At 48.4% G+C, this 18,391-nt stretch overlaps 2 protein-coding genes across 2 annotated transcripts; one reads left to right on the top strand and one right to left on the bottom strand.

Moving 5' to 3' along the window:
- Positions 1-793: 793 nt before the first annotated feature.
- CSUI_001725 (nuclear factor nf2) lies at positions 794-9,481 on the top strand. Its single transcript, XM_068061930.1, has 8 exons — positions 794-2,988; positions 3,688-3,756; positions 4,720-4,839; positions 5,324-5,416; positions 5,724-5,798; positions 6,663-6,715; positions 7,282-7,366; positions 8,231-9,481. Exons 1-8 carry the CDS (start codon positions 2,425-2,427, stop codon positions 8,693-8,695), a joined length of 1,524 nt encoding a protein of 507 aa, XP_067926099.1. The 5' UTR covers positions 794-2,424; the 3' UTR covers positions 8,696-9,481.
- Positions 9,482-10,415: 934 nt separating this feature from the next.
- On the bottom strand, positions 10,416-16,958 carry CSUI_001724 (mam domain-containing protein). Its single transcript, XM_068061929.1, has 4 exons — positions 15,574-16,958; positions 11,766-15,439; positions 11,411-11,569; positions 10,416-11,302 (listed from the first exon to the last, which is right to left on the bottom strand). The coding sequence occupies exons 1-4, from the start codon at positions 16,241-16,243 to the stop codon at positions 11,054-11,056; spliced, it is 4,752 nt and encodes a 1,583-aa protein (XP_067926098.1). The 5' UTR covers positions 16,244-16,958; the 3' UTR covers positions 10,416-11,053.
- Positions 16,959-18,391: the final 1,433 nt, after the last annotated feature.

The following is an 18,391-nucleotide window of genomic DNA, read 5'->3' as shown; positions in this document are numbered from 1 at the left end:
GTGAAAGAAGAAGAAGAAGAAGCACCGAACAGAAGAGGAAGAAAAGAAACAAAAGTTTTCTTGATATGACATCCACCAAAAGAGCGAAAGAGAGAGACACGGATGCAGTAGTGACGGAGGAGGCGTGTTGTATATGAGTAAGGCTCGGGTGTACATACACCTCAGAACGCCGGCTAGGAGAAGAACAAGCGAAAGGCGCGTATCTACATAGATGTATACTAAGGATGGATAGAGACGGGGGTATGGACAGAGAGAGGGGGAGATATTACGACAGATAGGTCGATAGAGATAGATAGATAGATAGCCACGTACTTCTCTTTTCTATACACACATACATATAGAGACGAGTGGATAGGTGCTTACTTTCTGTATGCATACACACCGAATTTTGAAAATATAGACATATGAATGTAGAGCGAGATAGAGAGAGATGTAGAGTTCTATATCTTTACACTTCTCATATATGTAATGAAAAGGGAGAGAGAACGTCTCTTTGGGGTTTCCTCATTCTTTCTTTGGCGCCGCTCGAAAGTGCGATTCCTAAATAGCTTCTTTCTGTCTTTTTCTTTCTTCTTTCCTCGCCTCTTTGCTTCATCCTTTCTCTTCTCTCTGGGGAGTTCCTAACTACAGACCTCTTCGAAATCTTGTTTCCAACTCGCGAAAGGAAAGGAAAGAAGAAAAGGAAAAAAGAAGTGGCTGAGTAACGTTGGTGCGGAGACTGTTAAGAGACTGTTGCTTGTTCCTTAGTGACGACAGATTGATGAATGAAGAATCGCTTCGAGAGAGGGAGAGAAGAGGAAAGCAAACTGCATGCGCAAAGAAGGAGGCGAGGCGACGGACCTACCTACCTACTCACTCTCTCATTGAGTGCTTTCATGAAATGGATGAGTGAGGGAAAGAGACAGAAAGAGAGAGAGGGAAAGAAGGGAAAGAAGAAGACAATTGAGGTGTACATACACCCTGCCGCTCGTCCATGGGAGCAAATCGCAAGGCGGGTAAAAAGGATCTTCTCGTTTGCTTTGGCTCTTCTCCGTCGTTCTCCTCTCTTTCTTCTTTCTATTATCGGTTGAAGAGATTATGAATGGTATCAGTTATTTCTCCCTTTAGGAGCCGTCCGAGTAGAAAAGAGAGGAAGAAGAAGAAGAGAGAAGAAGAAGAAAGAATCCTTTTCTTCTTTTCCTTACTTGCGTTGTCTAAACGTTTCTTTCCTCCAAGATGAAAAGCAAAGAAGTCGGGGGAGATGTCTCACCGATCCACTTTTCCTCTCTCTGTTTTTCTTGAACGAATATCTTTTTCTTTCTTTCCTTCCTTCTTTTCATTCTTCTCACCGACGTTTCTTTCTTCTCTGCTTTAAGGAGAAGGAGAACTTCAGGCAGAGTGTTAAAGGGGAGAAGAAATTGCAAGAGCGCAGCATAGGGGAAGAGAAAAAGAAGATGAAAAGAAACAAGAGTTAAGAAGTAGAAAGGACAGGGACAGAAAGAGACAAGAAAAAGAAGTTGAGGTGTATGTGTATCGAAATTGGTCGGAAGTGTCTGCTTGTTTTGCTTCTTCTTCTCTCTGTCCCTCTTTCTTCCTCCCATGTATGTACATACACCCCAACTTTCTCATCTCTCTTTTCATCTATAGTGTGCTGAGCCTCCTGTCTTCAACACATCAAGACATCTACCAAAAGAAGGACAAGAAGAAAGAAGAAATGCACTTTTCTTCATCTTTTTCTCCTTCCTCTCCTAAGCAAATGAGTGGTCTCTTTTCTTCTCTTCTTCTTCTTCTTATCGCTCTCGTTTTCTCCCCACGACGAATTGACTATGTGTACACCTCCCTGCGTCTGACGGAGAGCTTAGCGTAGCATGAGTTATTTCTTCTTCCTTCCTTTCCTTTGTTACTTGTTCTCGTTTTTCTTCTGTCTTTCGTTCGGCAATTTGCCTTCTTAATCTTTTACCTCTTCTATCTCTTTTCTTCTTCTTAGTAGGAGAAAGGAGGAGGCTTCTTCATTTCTTTTCTGCGGTAGGAAGGAGGAGATTTGTTTGGGGGAATTCTGTTGGTGTCTTCTTCATCTTCATTCCTTCTTTCTTTTCACTCAAGGGAAACAAGCTTCTTTCCTTCTCTCTCTTTCCTTCTTTCTCTCTCATTCTTTCCTCCTGCCAACAAAGGCCAGTCTTCATATTATATCTCTCTCCTTTCTTCTCCTTTCCTTCTCTCTTTCTTCTTCTTCGTCTTGTCCTTTTCATTCTCCGTCCCTTCTTCTCTTCCTTCTTCCTCTCTTCCTTGTTTCCAATTTCTCATCGCCATCTATCTCTTCTCTTGTGTATCTTCTTCTTCTTTTCTATCTTCCTGTCTTACTTGCCTTCGCTTCCTCTCTCCCATCTTTTCCTTTCTTTCTTCTCTTCAACAACGTTCTGCTTCTTCTTTTCTCTCTCGATCAAGATGAATGAAAAGCTTCTCCATCAAGAAATTCGTCGGCTCGTCACAGAGCAACGACAACTCAATCGACGGCTCCAGCACCATCAGAAACCTTTCTCTTCTCCTTATCCTTCTTCTTCTTCTCTTCACGATGGGACGCAAAGAAAACTTCCCACCTCTTCTCCCGATCAGCCCTCTTCTTCTTCTTCGCTGCATACATCAGGAATATCTCCTTCTTCTTTCTCTTCTTCAGGTGTCTCTCCCCCTGGCATCAGAGAAGCTATTAAGACCAACGGGGACGCTAATTCTCTCAATCGAACTCCCTCGCAGCAGTCTTCTTCTTCGTCTTCTCTGGGGTGTGATGTGCGCGCTCTCAAGAAGTCTCCTGCGCACCATGTTGAAGAGAAAGAAGAGGGAGAAGAAGAAGAGGAACAACAGGGCCGAGGAAAGACTACAGGAGACATGAAAGAAGATTGCAGTCTAAGAATGAGAGGAAGAGGGATGATCTCTTCTTCACACCTCGTGGATGGATACCAAAGAGCTATAGGAGACGTCGTTGCTGCTGCTGCTGGACTTAAAAGACCTTTTGTGAGTTGCGAGGAGAGAGAAACTTTCTTTCTTTCTTTCATTCGAGCTTTCGCCTGTCTTAGACGTTAAAGGGAGAGAAAGAGGGAGAAGAGTGAAGAAAGGAAAGAAGAGATGTTAGATGTCCCGATTGGCGCCCGATCTTTTCTGGGGGGATGGAGGGATGGGGAGTTAAGTGAATGCATGCAATGGACAAGAAAATGTGAAGGGGGTGAAAGACATCTCTCGATGGAAAGATTCTCTTCCTGTTCTTCTTTCTCTTTTCTCTTGTCGAGATGCCTTTCTACTTTCTGCAAAGACGTCTTCTTCTTTTTCCTTTTCCCCATGTGTCTGTGCGTTAAGTGAGAAGGTAGAGATGTCTGTGTATCTTCAGGAGGCTTCTTCTTCAGCTGCACCGATCTCTAGATAGATAGATTAAAGATTAAAGATAGATAGATTAAAGATTAAAGATAGATATGTACTCTATAAAGGTACACATATCCAGCCGTCCTCTTTAGGCGGATTTGCGTAGTGGTAGTGGGAAGCTCTTTACTGGCGTCTGGGTCTATACTTCGAAACATTATCTATGGCGTAAAAGGAGAGGCTGGGTATATGCCTCTGTTTATCTGTGTATCTACCGGTATACACCTCTATGTCTATTTAGAGAAATGTATCTTTTCTTTCTTTTCTTCGCATGCATGCATGCGGGGGTGGTTTGTGTAGGGATCGATGATGGGCAGCGAGAAGCCCGTCTACGACTTCAATAGTGAAGAATTCCAAGTGGAGAAAAGGGTAGGCCGAGGTGCATTAGCATTGCATTCTACACGTTCTTGGTCCTTCTTCCCTCTCATTCTCTTTTCATCTTCTTTCGAACTCTTTCTCTTTCTCTCTCTTTAGTCACTCGCATTCTATGCTCTTCAAATGAGCTAAGGAGCTAGGCACGTCATCTCTCTGCTTTTATGTTTTCGCCTTCTTCTCCGTCATCTTGTCTTTCTCTTTTCTCTCTTTTCACTTTTACTCTTCTTTCTTCTTTCTCTCAAAGATTTCCCTTAGATCCATCCCTCCGTTCGTTGCTTACACAGGAGTCGGCAGTCTGTAAGAAGGCCCCTATTCGCCTCCTTCAGTCTTCACTACATACACACACCACTGAGAAGACCACCACACCTTGAAAGGGTTATATATGCATGTATTTGCTTATACTCTCTATACCTACTATATATACATATGTATGTATAGAGGTGTGTATACGTCTATGTAGTGAGTTGTGTGTTGCCATGACCAGAGAGCTTACATTAGCTTTTGTCTGGGCTGTTTTCTCCAGGCCTAGTTCTACACACATCCTACGTATACATGAGATACATAGAGATCTGGATTTATGTACATGTATATATATAGATATATATGTGTACCTCCGGGACGTCGTCGAGCTACTGCTTGGGCTACTGTAGATAGGTAGATAGCTAGATACATATATGTGCATGCGTAGGTGTAGAAATAGACGGCATCATCGGAAGCGGACTAGTTACTATTCAAACCTCTCGCACTCGTACAGATCATAGGCAGCATCTGACTGATTCGTACAGACATCTTTCTCTCACTGTATACATATACACATATGTTTAGGTATACAGATACACAGTGATACATAGGTGTATTCGTGGCATGTATGTTCTCTCCACATGTGTCTATGTACATCTATATATATATATATATCTATGTATGTATATCTGTATGACTGTGTGCGTGTATGCGTAGCCGAAGATCGAGGCCCCAGATGAGAAGACAGCGAGGAGAAATCGACGTATGTTTGGAGTCTTAGCGGGACATCTCCGTAGAGCCCAACAGCAACTGCAGAAAGAACAGACGACAGATCTTGTAAGCAAAAAGAAAGAAGAAAGGACAGAAGAGGGCCAAGACTAGGTGGCTCTTCTCTTGGTGTTTCTCCGTACATTTTCTTTATGAATGTACATCTGAATGAAGTTCCCTTGAGAAAGAAAGAAAGAAAGAAAGAGGGGACATCTGCATATGCATTCATTGGTGTATACAGGACTTCGTTGTGCGGTTCTCTTTTTCGTCTTCTTGTATTGTCTCCTTTCTTCTCTTTTTTTTTCTCTTCCCCACTCGAGATAGGAGAGAGAGTTCAAAATTCTTCCTTTTTCTTCTCTCCCTCGTTTTTCTCTTTCTTCTTCTCTTTTCCTTTCCTGTCTTTCTATCGTCTCTTTCTGACTATCTTTTCTATCTCTCTTTGTACTTGATTCTTCTTCGAAGTGGTTCCTATCTTCTTTCTTTCTTTGGTCTAGCTTTTTTCTCTCTATCTCGCTTCTTTCTTTTCTTTCTTTTCTTCTGTGTTCGTATGTAGGTAGCTAAGCAGAGACAACAAGAAGAGCGTGTAGCTCAGAAGATAGCCCGGAGTCAGAAGAACATCGCGAAGATCGCGAGGATTGAATGGGAGGTAAAGAAGCCAACGGCCATTTCTCTCAGTCACTAACTCAATCGGATTGCTATACATCCCTGCATGCATGGGGCCCTTCTGTTCTTCTATAATCTACACATACATACATACATAGACATGTAGGCATATATGTATAAATATGTACACGTGTAGACAGATATATGTATATACATAGACAGAAGTGCAGGGATAGACATGTTTCGTCAAGGAGATAGAGAGATGAAAGATAGATTAAAGATAGATAGAGATCGTCTATAGGCATATATGTGTGTATGTGTTTTTGTGTGGTGGGGGTTCTGCTGTTTAGGAGAGAAGACAGCAAGAGAAGCTCCGTCTCGAAGAAGTGTCGATGGCTCTCATCAATAAAGAGAACGACCTCATGGTAACCCCCTCCACTCACCTTGAATCTTTCTTCTATCCTTCCATCCATCTATCTATCTCTTTCTATAGCAGCTCTTTTCCTCTCTTCATTTCTTTGTCTCTTCCTGTCTTTCTTTCTTTCTTTCATGAGATTTACGTCTATATCTTCGTTGCTCTTCGGTGAGTTATCTTGTTGATATGTCATGAAGAGAGAGAGAGCGAAAGGAAGGGAGTGAAGTAGAGACTTGCTTCTTATCTCTCTTTTCCCTTGGTCATTCTTTTGACTGCTTACTTGTTTTCATCTATCACCTATGTGTCTGTCGTCTTCTGTTTCTTTTCTTTCTTCTTCTCCTTTATGCTCTTTCCTCTTCTTGCTGTTCTTTTACTTCTTTCTGGTGTGTCTTCGCTCTTCTCCTCGCTCTTCGGTTCTTCTTCTTTTCTTCGGTAGTCCGACTTATCTCCTTCTTCATCTCTGTCGATCTTAAATTTCTTCTCTCTCTCTCTTCTTTACTATACGCCCTGAGACAGAGATCTCCACGAGGTCGAGAACAGAAGACCTAGCTCACTCACACGATGCTATCTTATCAGTATGTCCGTTCTTCTTATGAGGTTGCCCTTTATTTATCTCTTCCTGTCTCTATAGATTCTTCTTTTCCACATACTCCTTGTAGCTACCCATCTCCATATGTCAACAACATGCCTCTATCCTCTATAGCTATATGTAGCTACAGCTATAGCTGCTAGCTGTACAGCTAGCTAGGTGTGATCTGAGCTGTATGTACACGTCGTTCTTAAGTCTTGGATTTGGCAATCGAAGGGAGAGGGCAGGCCATTTCTAAGAGGAAATCTCCCATTTCTTTTTTTTTCTTCGTCTTTTCCTTCTCAGAAGCTTCATCTCGTTAAACACTACAAGAATATGGAGCTCTATATCGGCACAGAGTAAGGCAACCCATACGCTGCTAGCGATCTGTTTGATAGATAGATAGATAGATAGCCAATGTAGCTATATCTGTAGTTATGATATATATAGTGAGGACATGAAGGGAGCGGGAGACTGAGTGTACGGTCGTTCTTCCCCTCCTATCTCTCCTCTCTCCAGCAACTTCGTGCAACGTCGACCAAGGCGAGCTGTCTGTTTGTGAGGGAGTCGATCTTTCTCTCTATGTTTTACTCACATTCGGATATTTGGAGTCAGATATAAGAGAGAGATATACATGTCCATCTAGAAGACAGATACATGTGCGTGCGTATCCCGTAGAGGCGTGTCCTAGCGGGTGGAGTTCGGGTGTATAGACACCTGGGTGGGATTTAGAGAAATATCAGTCCGGAAAGCTTTATGACGATAGGAGCTGTCCTCTCGCAACAAGGTCGTGACGACAATTGGTAGACCCTCTTTATGTGCTTTTCCTCTAGACCGTAAACACATACAGGCACAACAAGGCATGAAAGCCCTAAAAGAAATTTCATTCATCCATACATCAGTGCGTGGGCTGTCGTGTCTGCAGAGCTCAACCGACGCTTTTCTGGATGCCTGCTAAATGGGACGATACAACACGCCGTTTACAGGAACAGACAAAGATGTGGATCAGAGTGAGGTCTTGGACCAGTCTTTTCTTCCTCCGTTCTTCTTCGTTGTATCTACTCGATAGAATGAGTATTTTCCCTCCCCAGGATCGAGCAGTGTAGGGGGTTAGAGAAGACTGTATGAATGAACGAAGAGCGGAAATCCATTTGAAAAGCGTGGAGAATGATATGGACTGATCTGTATGGGGTTATAGTTGACAAGATTGCATGCATGAAGAATCATGCTTAATGTGTGTGTCATTCTTCGAGGGAGTAGGGCATGAGTGAAGTGCATCTCTCTTCTCAGTCTCTAGATCTACTTCGTGTGTATGCATGCCGCCCGGGGCTACTCTTGACGTAGAACTGTATCTATCTCTCGGCTCAGGCAGGTAATACATGTATATATATATATCTATATGAGTATAGAGATATACATATCTATATATATATATGGATAGGTAGATGTATATGTGTTCATATCTTCAGTGTAGGGGGGCTCCCTGATCATGTGTATGGTAAAGACGAGAGAGAAGGGAGTCAACAAGTACGAAATGTTGCTTCTCTTCTTTTCTTCTGACGTCATTTTCTTGATATGAGTTCACAACCCCGTGATAGATTTGTTCTTTCTTTCTCGTCTTTCTTCCCAACTCCTTTCCTTTCTCTTTTTCTCTTGTCAGCTCTCCCTCTCTCTTTTCACTCTATATCCCCTTTTGTACTTTGTTCTTCTCCTTATCGTCCTTCTTTCCATTTTTCGCTCTCTTTTTGCAGCGGGAGGGGGGTTCTATCTACTCGTCTGTTTGCCTATGTATCTGTCTCTTTGTCTTTTTTCTGTCTGTCTGTCTATCTGTCCCTCTCTTCCGCTGTGTCGGTCGCTCTGTCTGTTTCTGATAGACGAAGATCGAACATATACAAGAGACAGACTATACCTACCGTGGAACCCAAGGAGGACAAGGAGGGGCGGGCGGTGGCACAGTTGCAGGAAGTCAACTACAAGGAACAGCAGCCTCTAGCGATGCTCCCCCTGTCGATGACGCTCCTAGCGACCACCATGGAAGTGTTGAGGGTGGTAGTAGTAAAGAAGCGGAGAGGGGACGTCTGAGTTCTTTAGAGAGGAAAGATTCAAGAGACGATGAGGAGAAAGGAGGAGGGAGAGCTGGAGAAGAAAGAGATGAAGAGAAGAAAGACGAAAGAGAAGAGAGAGAAAAGGACGGTGTAGACCGAGGTAAAGAAGAGAATGAAGAGGATGAAGATGTAGACCTAGATGATATGGATGAAAGCAGCCGTACACAGAAGGAAGATAAACCTCTCCCTCGTAAAGATAGAGACGGTGGTAGCGTAAAGACTTCGGCGAATTAATGAAGATAGATCATGGGAGAGACGGAAAGGGAAGGGGTTCTTCGGTGAAAGAAAGAAAGGATAATAGCCGTATGAGGGTGGGTGTATTATGGGCACCTGAGAGATACAAGGAGGATGGGGGGAGGAGAAGTCGTCTTCGTTTTGAAGCCTGAAGAACACCCTCTTGGTGGAATGAAATGCAATGGCGACTATAAAACAGATAGATAGATAGATAGGGCGGGTGGATGGGTATGTAGTCTTCTTATTGATCTACGTATATGTATGATGTACGTACAGAGCCTTCTTATAGATCCACGTATATCCATAGGATCATCTGGATAGTAAGTCTCTATCCTTCTTTCTCTTGTATCTCCGTCTATAAGCCGTGCGTGTTTATCAAAGGAAAAACACAACTGACAGCTCGCTCCTATGCTGTGGTAATTGTGTATCTGGAGGTGCCGTGAAAAAGAAGAGATTCGGTCTCTCGAACTCTAGCTGAAGAAGAAGCTCTCAGCACAAAAGAGAAGTAAAAAGTAAGCTTTAACGCGTACACTTGCTCCCTCTCTCGCTCTTTGTTTCTTGTGTATTTCCTTGACGTGCGTGGGGCCTTCTCTAAGGAGAGGTCAAGAGAGGTGGGAAGTGTTTTTCTGAAGCATCTTATCCTAGATAGATCGAGTATAGGGCAAGAGGAGAGAGAGATAACCCACCCATCTTTTTGCGAGGGGGGAGGCGATGCAGTCGGTAAAACTCTTCGTTTGCTTCATAGTGTTTTCTTTCTGTACGACCGACTTTCTTCTCTTTCTCAACCTTGTTTTTTTGAAACAAGAGACTTTTCCAGAACGACAGCAGGACATGAGAGATAGTCATGAGGAGGATCTTCGCTTTCTCAACACCTACTTGAGCTAGAAAGTTGTTTAGGGTCTTAAACTCACTCATATCATACGACAAAGAGACTATGACAGGGTGCGGTTGCAGGTAGCTCAAGGGAGCCCCCTCCTCGCATCAGTATGTGCTTGTGCGAGGATGGAGAGTGGGGGGGAGACGCTTATCGCCAGCTAGAACCTATCTCTTGTCCGCTGTCTAGGCAACTTCGTCTCGGCTTGTTTTTCTCCTTCCTTCGATATAAAAAAAGTCTTTTAGTAGGAACCGAATGGTGTATGGAAGTGTCTACACCGTGGAGATATACAGAGAGACATCTCTGCGAATGTAGTTGGGGAAAGACAACTATGATGATGTCTAGCCTAGAGTCTCTCTTAGATGGAGAGGGGGAACGAAGGTCTTGCGCCGTCTCAATCGTCTGCTTCAGACAGGACCAGGCAGCAGCTCCTTTCCATCGTCGCACAGGTAGTACGTCAAGTCTTCGTGATGGCTATGTCTTCAAAGCGTGTAGTCTTTCTCGTACACAGATGCCGCAGGCGGGCCTTCAAGACCGCTTGCGTTCTAGATGGTGATGTGACCTGCCTGCTGCTCTTTTTCTGGTCAAAGAGCAGCTTTCTCCAGACAAAAGAATGGACCCCAGGAAGGGATACAATGCTCTCGCAAGAGATCCACCATCATTCTTGGACGCATCCTTGCGTCTCGTAGCATGCGTGCGGTGCTACTGCATGCCCCTCTGCTCACAATTATGTGAGTGAGAGGGAGTGAGTCTTAGCGCCTACACAGAAGGGAACGTGCCCGAAAAAGGAACTTCTTGTTGTCATGCGGTGAACTACCGATTACTTGAAGACCGACTTGCTGTGAGGGTCGTGTCTCCGTGAGAAGGGCCCATGAAGGAGGTGCTGCCTGTCGAGTATTTCATCGGAACTCCCTCGTAGAGAGGCCGGCCCCTCACGTGGCAAGGCATGTTCTGATCCGTTTCGAGGATCAACCAGAGTTAGCTAGGAGCAAGAGGTGTCCGTCGGCTGTAGGAGCCAACTGTATAAGGGAAGAAACAGGACCTGAGCAGAGAATTCAAAAGTCTCGCGGTTCGCCGTCGGATGCACACAGCACCCTCCACGCCACGCCTACCTCCCGGAATGAAACACCGATGGAGAGAACGCGTGTGTGTGGTATTACATCTCCAAGCATTGCTTCGTTGCTGCAAAAGCAGAAGAGCATGACCTGTAACTGCCTCAGTTTGGCAGACTACGTACATACAGGGACAAATACGGGGCGCCCTCCTCCACGGTTGTACCGCGGCGCAAAGAATCAGAGAGGGATGATACAGTTAGAGGGCGTGAAGGGGCTTCAAACCTGTTTCACCTGATTTTCTTCTGATTTCCCTCAGTGCGCCCTCTGCACGGCCTGCTACTGGTAAGAGCTTGACAACGACGGCCGAGGGCGGGCAAGGGGAGATATCCCCCCTTCTACCTTTCGAAAAGCAGAACTTCACCGTTTTGTTTATTCTTGCAAGTACTTTTCTGTCTCCTGACGGATAATAGCGCACGTGCCGGGATCTTGGACAGCGCCTCCAAGGGTATTGTGCAAGTCCATTGACATATCTTCGGTGTAGAAGTTGTGTGGTTTGAGAAGGAACCCCAGCGTGTTCCCGAATGAAAGGGTCTGGGGCATGTCTTCGATCACAGGAATGTGCCAGACCGATGAAGCAATCCATGTGACGATATCTTTCTTGCGAATGTTGTCATTATCCTACAAAAACACCAGTGTCAGGGACAAAAACAAGTAAACCCAGATCTGACGATGTTTCTCCGGAAAAGACAACAGCAGTGGAATGCAACGGGAGGAGTTTTGACTTACGCGCATGTAACGGTCAAGGCTAACAGCGGGACGTAGTGCGTATTTGTTGTCTCGGGGAAGAGAGCCGTGGAATTCGTCTTCTTTTCGTAGCGTCGTGACGATGCGGTACTTCGCCCAAGCAGCAGGACCCGTATACAGCTCGAAATCAGGGTTGGGGATCTACAAGAAACAAGTCCCGGCAGAGCAAACCACAGCTACAAGAGATGGTCTTATTGTTTATGGCTTTTTCTGAACAAGCCTGGCTGACTTCAAAATAGTGGAGAAAAATACCAAGAAGAGCGTAGTCAATTGTCGGTCTGATAGGAGTGTCTCAAAACTTGTTTGGAGCGGTGAGTTTGCCAAGCTCCTGACTTACAGCGACAATCTGGAGCGGGACAATCGTGAATCCTCCGACATTGCCGTACACGTTATGCTCTTCATTGACGACCTGGTAATGGAGAGGACGGGTGTCGTTGAACCTGTAGTAGCCTTGTTCTTCTGTTTCTGCGAACCAAGTGTCGATTTTCAAGGCTCCAGGTCGCGCAGTGTCCTTCACAACTTCGTGCCACATAACAGAGTTTGATTTGTAGTCGTCGAGATCGAAGTCGACCTTCCAGGATGCTAGGTGAGCGTGGAGGGCCCCCATTCTCATGGATCCAGTCACCTGGGTGCCGTGGTTAGCTTGTCGGGCCGAATACCAGGGGACCTCTACACCAGCGTAGAGCTCACCAGTAAACGACATGCTTGCCTCGAGGTAACCGCTCTGATGGAATACGTAGTCAGTAATGTAATCATAGTTACTGACGGTAATGATCTGTCGCAGGACAAGAACATAATGCGGGGCCGCATCACGGAGAACTCCAGCTTTCCAATGCGAGCGAAGGGGGCGTGCTTTGTCTTCCTCGAACACGCACAAAGATTTATCCCAGAACAGAACCGTCCCGGTTTTGGCGCATTCAATGCCAGGGTGCACCCGCCTTGCAGCAGCTCCTAGTCCACCATACCAGGAATCCATGAAATACCAATGACGCTCAGCGACACTGTAATGGGCAAGGGCCTCATTCACACCAAACTCGAAAGCGTACCGCTGGTTGTTGAACCGCAAATTCCAGATCTTAAGTGATGTGTCCCGATCATTAGTGACGGTCATTGTCCAGCCGGCATAGTCGATCGTATATGACGTTGAATCTGGGTTGTGCTTGATCGTATAACGCTTGCCTTGAGGCTCGATGTGTTCTGGTCCCACTCGGTATTCTAGGCCGCCTCGACCCTTAGGATTTGGACCAATATTGTAGGGAGCGAGACGGCGTACGCTGGCTCGCTGCTCTTCTTGTTTCAGGGCAACATCTTCAATAGCCTCCCTCAGTCGTGACGGGGTGACCTGAGGAACAGATTCCGTGTTGACCGCCTCTACTAACTGATCCAAAGAATCGAAGTGCACGCCATTCAACCAATAACCCTTGACGTGATTAAGAAGATAAGCGATCTTTTCGCGGCTCTCCGGGTTCACCACATCCACTTGCTCGTCTTCAGTCTTGGGAGCGGCAGCAATGATGTAGAAAGGCAGATATTGGAAGTGTCCTCCTTCTACCTTTGGAGGTGCCTTGACACCAATCCAGACCTCTTCAAGATCCTTGTTGTCTTGCTTGTAAATGATAGGCCCGAATGTGAGACAGTTGTCCACTTCTCCGTAGTGGCACTCGCGCACTCCGAAATGATACCCGAACACGTCATGTAAAAACGCATCCAGTTGGTTTTCTTGCTCAGCATCCAACAGCCGTCTCCCGAAGACACCCTGCGGATTATACCCGCCACAATCTGTTTCGATTGGGGTCCCAATCTCTTCGAGTTTCAGATTCTTAGCGTCTTCTGTGTCTAGGGGCCCGACTTTGAATTGTCGGTATGCACCCTTACCGTTGTCGCATGTTCCGGCACGAACACGGGCATATCTCTTGGGAAACTCAGCACCCTTTTCAAAGTGGTCTAGAATGGCATCTTTATCCAAGAAAAGGTTGATTCTGTAGACACCTTCAAGCTTCAGCTGCTTCTGCGTGTTCATGAAGTCACGGACCATGAACTCCTCCGGGGGCGTGAGCGGATCAAACGGAGTCGCAGGACCCTCTGACAGAACCTGTGGCTCCACAGGCATGTCACAGAATTTCCCAAAAGAAGTAACTTCAAGAGCATTGTCCCACATTTGCTGGTCTGTCATTTCCGAGCCACCTGACCGTGAGGCTGCCACGCAATAGATCGAATAGCGTGTGTTCGGCGGGACACCTCGGATCTCCAGCTCCGCCGGTTCTGCTATGTTGGTAACCTCAGCGGTCGCACCAACACGCTTGACATCCTCTTTCTTTGGGTAAGCGGAGCCTGCTATGGCAGCGCCGCACCACACCTTCGCTGGTGTATCTGTCTTAACGGACAGTTTGAACCCGCGGACAAATGCCTTGTAGGTCTCGATCTTGATCTCAGGAACTTTGCTGGGGGTAGCGACGTCGAAGGCTTTCGACCGGACCTCTTCAGGACCTGTGAAATTTGGCTTAGGAAGGGCACGGTCCTCGGCGTAGCAGAAAACTCGGTAGGTCGTGTCGGGCATCAAGTTCTTGAGCTTCAACACTTGCGGGGTGTTTACAGCGCCTTTGACGATTTGAATCTTGTTGGCGGCTTTCTTGATGAGTGATGGAGGGGGGGCAGCTTCTTCCACCACCTCTTCGAGGTCCTGGGCCAGACACCAAACGGTGGCAACCTCGTCCGTCCGGACTTTCACATCGATCTCCGTGTATTCTGCGTCGACGCCCTCGACAGCCATCTCAGGAGGTTTATTATCCGTCGTTACCATGACCCTCGAGGCGGCTACCTGGGTGTCGTCCATCATCTGTGCTGTGCTGTCCGAGTCCACTGCGTATGTGGCCGGCTCGGCATAGCAGTAAATATTGTAGTCCGTGGACGGCTGCAGAATACGGCGATCATTCGGCTTGTTTGCTATTTCCATGCGGAGCTTATCCCCGGGTTTCTTGGTCTGCTCTTGAGAGCGGATGCCGTATTTCTTGAGAACCTCGACAGTGGGGGCCGGTGAGCCCGCGAGGGCCGCGCCACACCAGACGTACGAGTTTGGCTGTGCGACCTGAATCTCGAGACCAATCCGATCTTGAGTACCCTCGACGCGCAGAATCTGCAGAAGGCCAATCGTGAGGGTGTACTTCTTCTCAACGCCCTCTTCGATTCCTTGGAAGTCCGAGCCAAACTCCTGAACCTGCTCGAAGAACCGGAACTCGAGCTTTGAGCCGGACCACCCGTCCCCATATCCGTCATGCAGCACCAGTGTGTACTGGCCATAACGCGGCACACAACAAGGTACCCAGCTGCCTTTGAGATTGTCATAGCTGTACCCACGCCCAGAGCAGGAAACGGCGCCTTCGACAAACCAAGCCTTCTCCATAGACCAGTCGCCGCTGACTAGACGCACTTCTCCGCAGATGTAGTCTGCATTGTACGAGTCGCGTTTGATCTCCTCTGGACACCGACCTTGCGAGATGCGCAGGTCATCCAAGGCAATATCTCCTTTCTCGCTGAAGCCAGCAAGCGCCTCTATAACAAGCTGCTGGGCTGTTTTCCCATCTGAGTGGAACTCGAATCCACCTTCGAGCCACTCGTCTCCGTGGTCACCTACGCGCAGCAAGCTGGGCTTGCCCCAGTTCCCAGTTACGTCCTTGTCATCCTTCAACTCGTGCATGTACATGCGAAGAGAGTTCACGTCGTCTCCCCACATGTGATACCACAGTCGAACGCAAAAAAGTCCCTGTGGGTAGATAGTCGGTGGCCCTAGGAGAGTCGCGGTCGCTCCCGCAACGTAACCAGGTGAATCCATGTAGATGTACGAGCCCTCTTGCTGGGTGCCGTACGTGTGGTCAAAGGAAGGTCCAGTACCCGGTGTCTCCGTAGAGCCCGAGTGGCGCTGCCAGTAGAGGTCCATGTCCTCGTGATCTCTGTATACCATCATGTCGCAGATGTCTTCTTCGAAGTCGCAGTTCAGCAGACCTGAGCCCACTTCTGCAAGAGCGACACCAGTGAGCACACCCAGCACCTGGCGGAGGGTTAGGCAAGCAACGACGGTTACAAACACGCGTCCTCTCTCCCCAAAAGATGTCTATTAGTTTCGCATCAGTGGCTGGCAGGCATCTTACCGATGTCTCCGGCTTTGTAGTGGTAGTCTTTCGCGGTCAGCGGCTCGTCACGAGTAGACCGGCTAGTTGCGTAACACACGGTGTACTTCCCCTCCGTTACTGGACCTAGCTCGAAAACCGTCATGATGGTCTGTTCGCTCTGGGGCCTGACTGAATAATCGTACGTTGTCTTGCTAGAAGTGCGGATCTGCCGCTTAGAGATCTGCTGCTGCACTCCTACTAGGTTGTCCGGTGGGCAGGTGGCGTCCTCCGGGAGAACAATAAGGTGATCTTTCTCCTGAAGACCGTATCCTGTCACGACAATGCTACAGGTCTTTCCAGGTCTGCACGAAAATTTGTGGCTGCGGAGCGGAGCGACCTCGAGGAGCTTGGGAGTGGACCGCGTCGTTGTTGCCGAGTCCAGCATGAAAGCCCTTGGGCCACCGCCGTTGGGGCAACTGTGATGGTCCTCCATCACGGTTGGCTCCTTGTCAGACTCGGTGTACACGAGCATGGTACACTCCACGGGTGCGAGACGGCGCCCTGCGGGACCACCGGCTGCGATCTCTGAGGCCGCTGTAACACTCACGACCGCACACAGGGCAACGAGAAAAGCGAAGCCGACCGCGAGCCTGCGGCCAAGCTGGCCGTCGCGGCAACCGCGCGAATACAGGAGACGGCTGGCACCCATCGTTGTTGGCGTGTGGAGGTGCACAAGTGGCTTCAGAAACAAGGCTCCGCCGACACAGGTGGCCGCAGCTTGGCAGTGCGCCGCGACTGGACTTCCTTCGCAGGCAACCCGGTCGCCGGACAAAAGTCTACACGCTTTGCCTTACGGAAGATGCTGACTAGCGAGGGTGAGGACACGCAGATGATACCATCGTGTGCGAGCTGTCCTCTCTGAGGAACCAGCGGAAAAAACTACCAACGAAGAGATAACCTGATCTTGGGATGAGAGCTTCAAGTAGCATTGCCTGGACCGGCCTTGGAAAAAACGTCAGGCCGCCGACGCCGTGCAAACTGCGCAGCCTCGTTTGTCAAGGAAAAAAACACACTTGGATTGGTCGCGGGAAGTTCCCGGATGCGGGACTCCGCAAATATCCAAGCAAGCGAACAAAACAGAAAGAGACCGACTGACCGGAACAGGAAACAACTCGTCACCGGCACCGTCATCAGCACATTGCACGACCCCGGCTGAAGGCCTGTCGACCCGAGTTTACCGCGGACGCCTGGAGGAGTCCCCGGCACCGTGGCTTTCATGATGTGCACGGAGAAGCCAAAAAATAGCTAGCGCTCGTTCAACTGGCGCTCCTATTCTGACAGGTACCGGAATACATCGCCGCAAGGTTGTTTAGCTTTGGGTTCCTGTCGGGACCCTGTCAGGGAAAACAAGGCGTGGCCGCAGTCTTCCCCCCAGTAGCACGGAAGTGTAGCAGTCTAGTTGGCCTCTTGGACTGCATCTCGGAGAATATGAGAACACTTGGGATAGGCACACATCCACTGGATGCTGAACCACGACGACTAGGGGGCTGCTGGATACCTGGGGGGTGGCTGCAGCTTGTCAGAAGCAGACTCGTTCCTGTCCGGTTCGGCAACTGAATGCAGTGTCAAGCTCCGCCACAAGTGTGCTGTACTTCTAGAAGTGTCCGTAGCCAAGAGGAATTAACACGGACACATACAGTGGTTGTTGCAGAGCGTGCTCTCGCATGCCGCTGTGTTTTGGAACCGGGCGATGCCGTCGAGTTGGCGTAGTCAACTTTTTCGCTCCTGTGAACCTTCTCCCCGTACCGGACCACGTCAGGGTACCCGGGTCCACGGATGACAGCCACACAAGTAATGTGGTTGCAACGTGGAGCTGCCTTGGCGCAAGTGGCGACCTGGGGAAGGCCCGTGGCCGTTTCAAAAAAGCAAACGCGCAAACTGCTTCGAGCCAGTGAGCACCGGAAGATGAATTCCTTAGAGAGAAGGCCATCGTTCCTGCCCTCACCCGACGTTCACGCCTTATAGTGCCGCGGACGTGCCACATCCATGGAGACAGCTCCTCTGCTGCTACACTTCCACGAACGATGAAGAGCGCAAAAGCCGAAGTGCTACTCCCAATATTTTCCTTCCCGTACCGAGTAACCCGAGTAAGGGCACACCTTGGAATTCGCTGACGAAGAGAGCTGAAAGATGAGGCAGTTGGTTTGTTTGACTTTCTGATCGTTGTAGCGATCAGTTGACTTTACCGAAGACTGAGTACGTTTTCACGAGACGTCGTCGGCGTACGTGTCGGCGGTCTCGCGTCCAGACGGTCAAAGCTCGCCGTCCATCCATACGGGATTCGACAAGAGCACTGCTGGGCCCCACGGTGACGGGTCACGAACAGCGATAGCAGTCCATTATAAACGGTTCCCTCACGGAGGGGCGGCGTTCCCCACATACTGATCTGCCTCAGCGTCTGCACGAGCAGGCTCTACTGCCGTACCTTTGTTGTCCTTCTGCCATCCGGCGTCCTCGTCATTGTCCCCGGTTTCGAGACCGGCTGCCAGGTGAGCCTGCCAGCAAAACACTACAAGGAATGGACTCCCGGTCTGGGATACCAAACTCCATGCGGGAGCCCGCTTCTCAAGGGACTGTGTATATCAGGCTGCGCGGGAGCGCTGAAATTCCACGTACAACCACCCTTCCAAGCGCGGGCGTCCCTGCAGAGTCCCGCACCCCCCCGTTCTCTCCTCCCTGGGCCCGGACCTCATACTTGAAGTAAGTGACGACGAGTAGACTGAGTGAGGCGACTTCTTTCAGGAGTGAACACGGCCAACCGCTGCATAGAGACAACCGAGGAGAGAGTGGCTCACAG

The sequence above is a fragment of the Cystoisospora suis genome (genome assembly GCF_002600585.1).
Source record: "Cystoisospora suis strain Wien I chromosome Unknown contig_684, whole genome shotgun sequence".
NCBI lineage: Eukaryota > Apicomplexa > Conoidasida > Eucoccidiorida > Sarcocystidae > Cystoisospora > Cystoisospora suis.
Note: the sequence above shows the minus strand (reverse complement) of the source record. Positions and strands in the feature narration are given on the sequence as shown.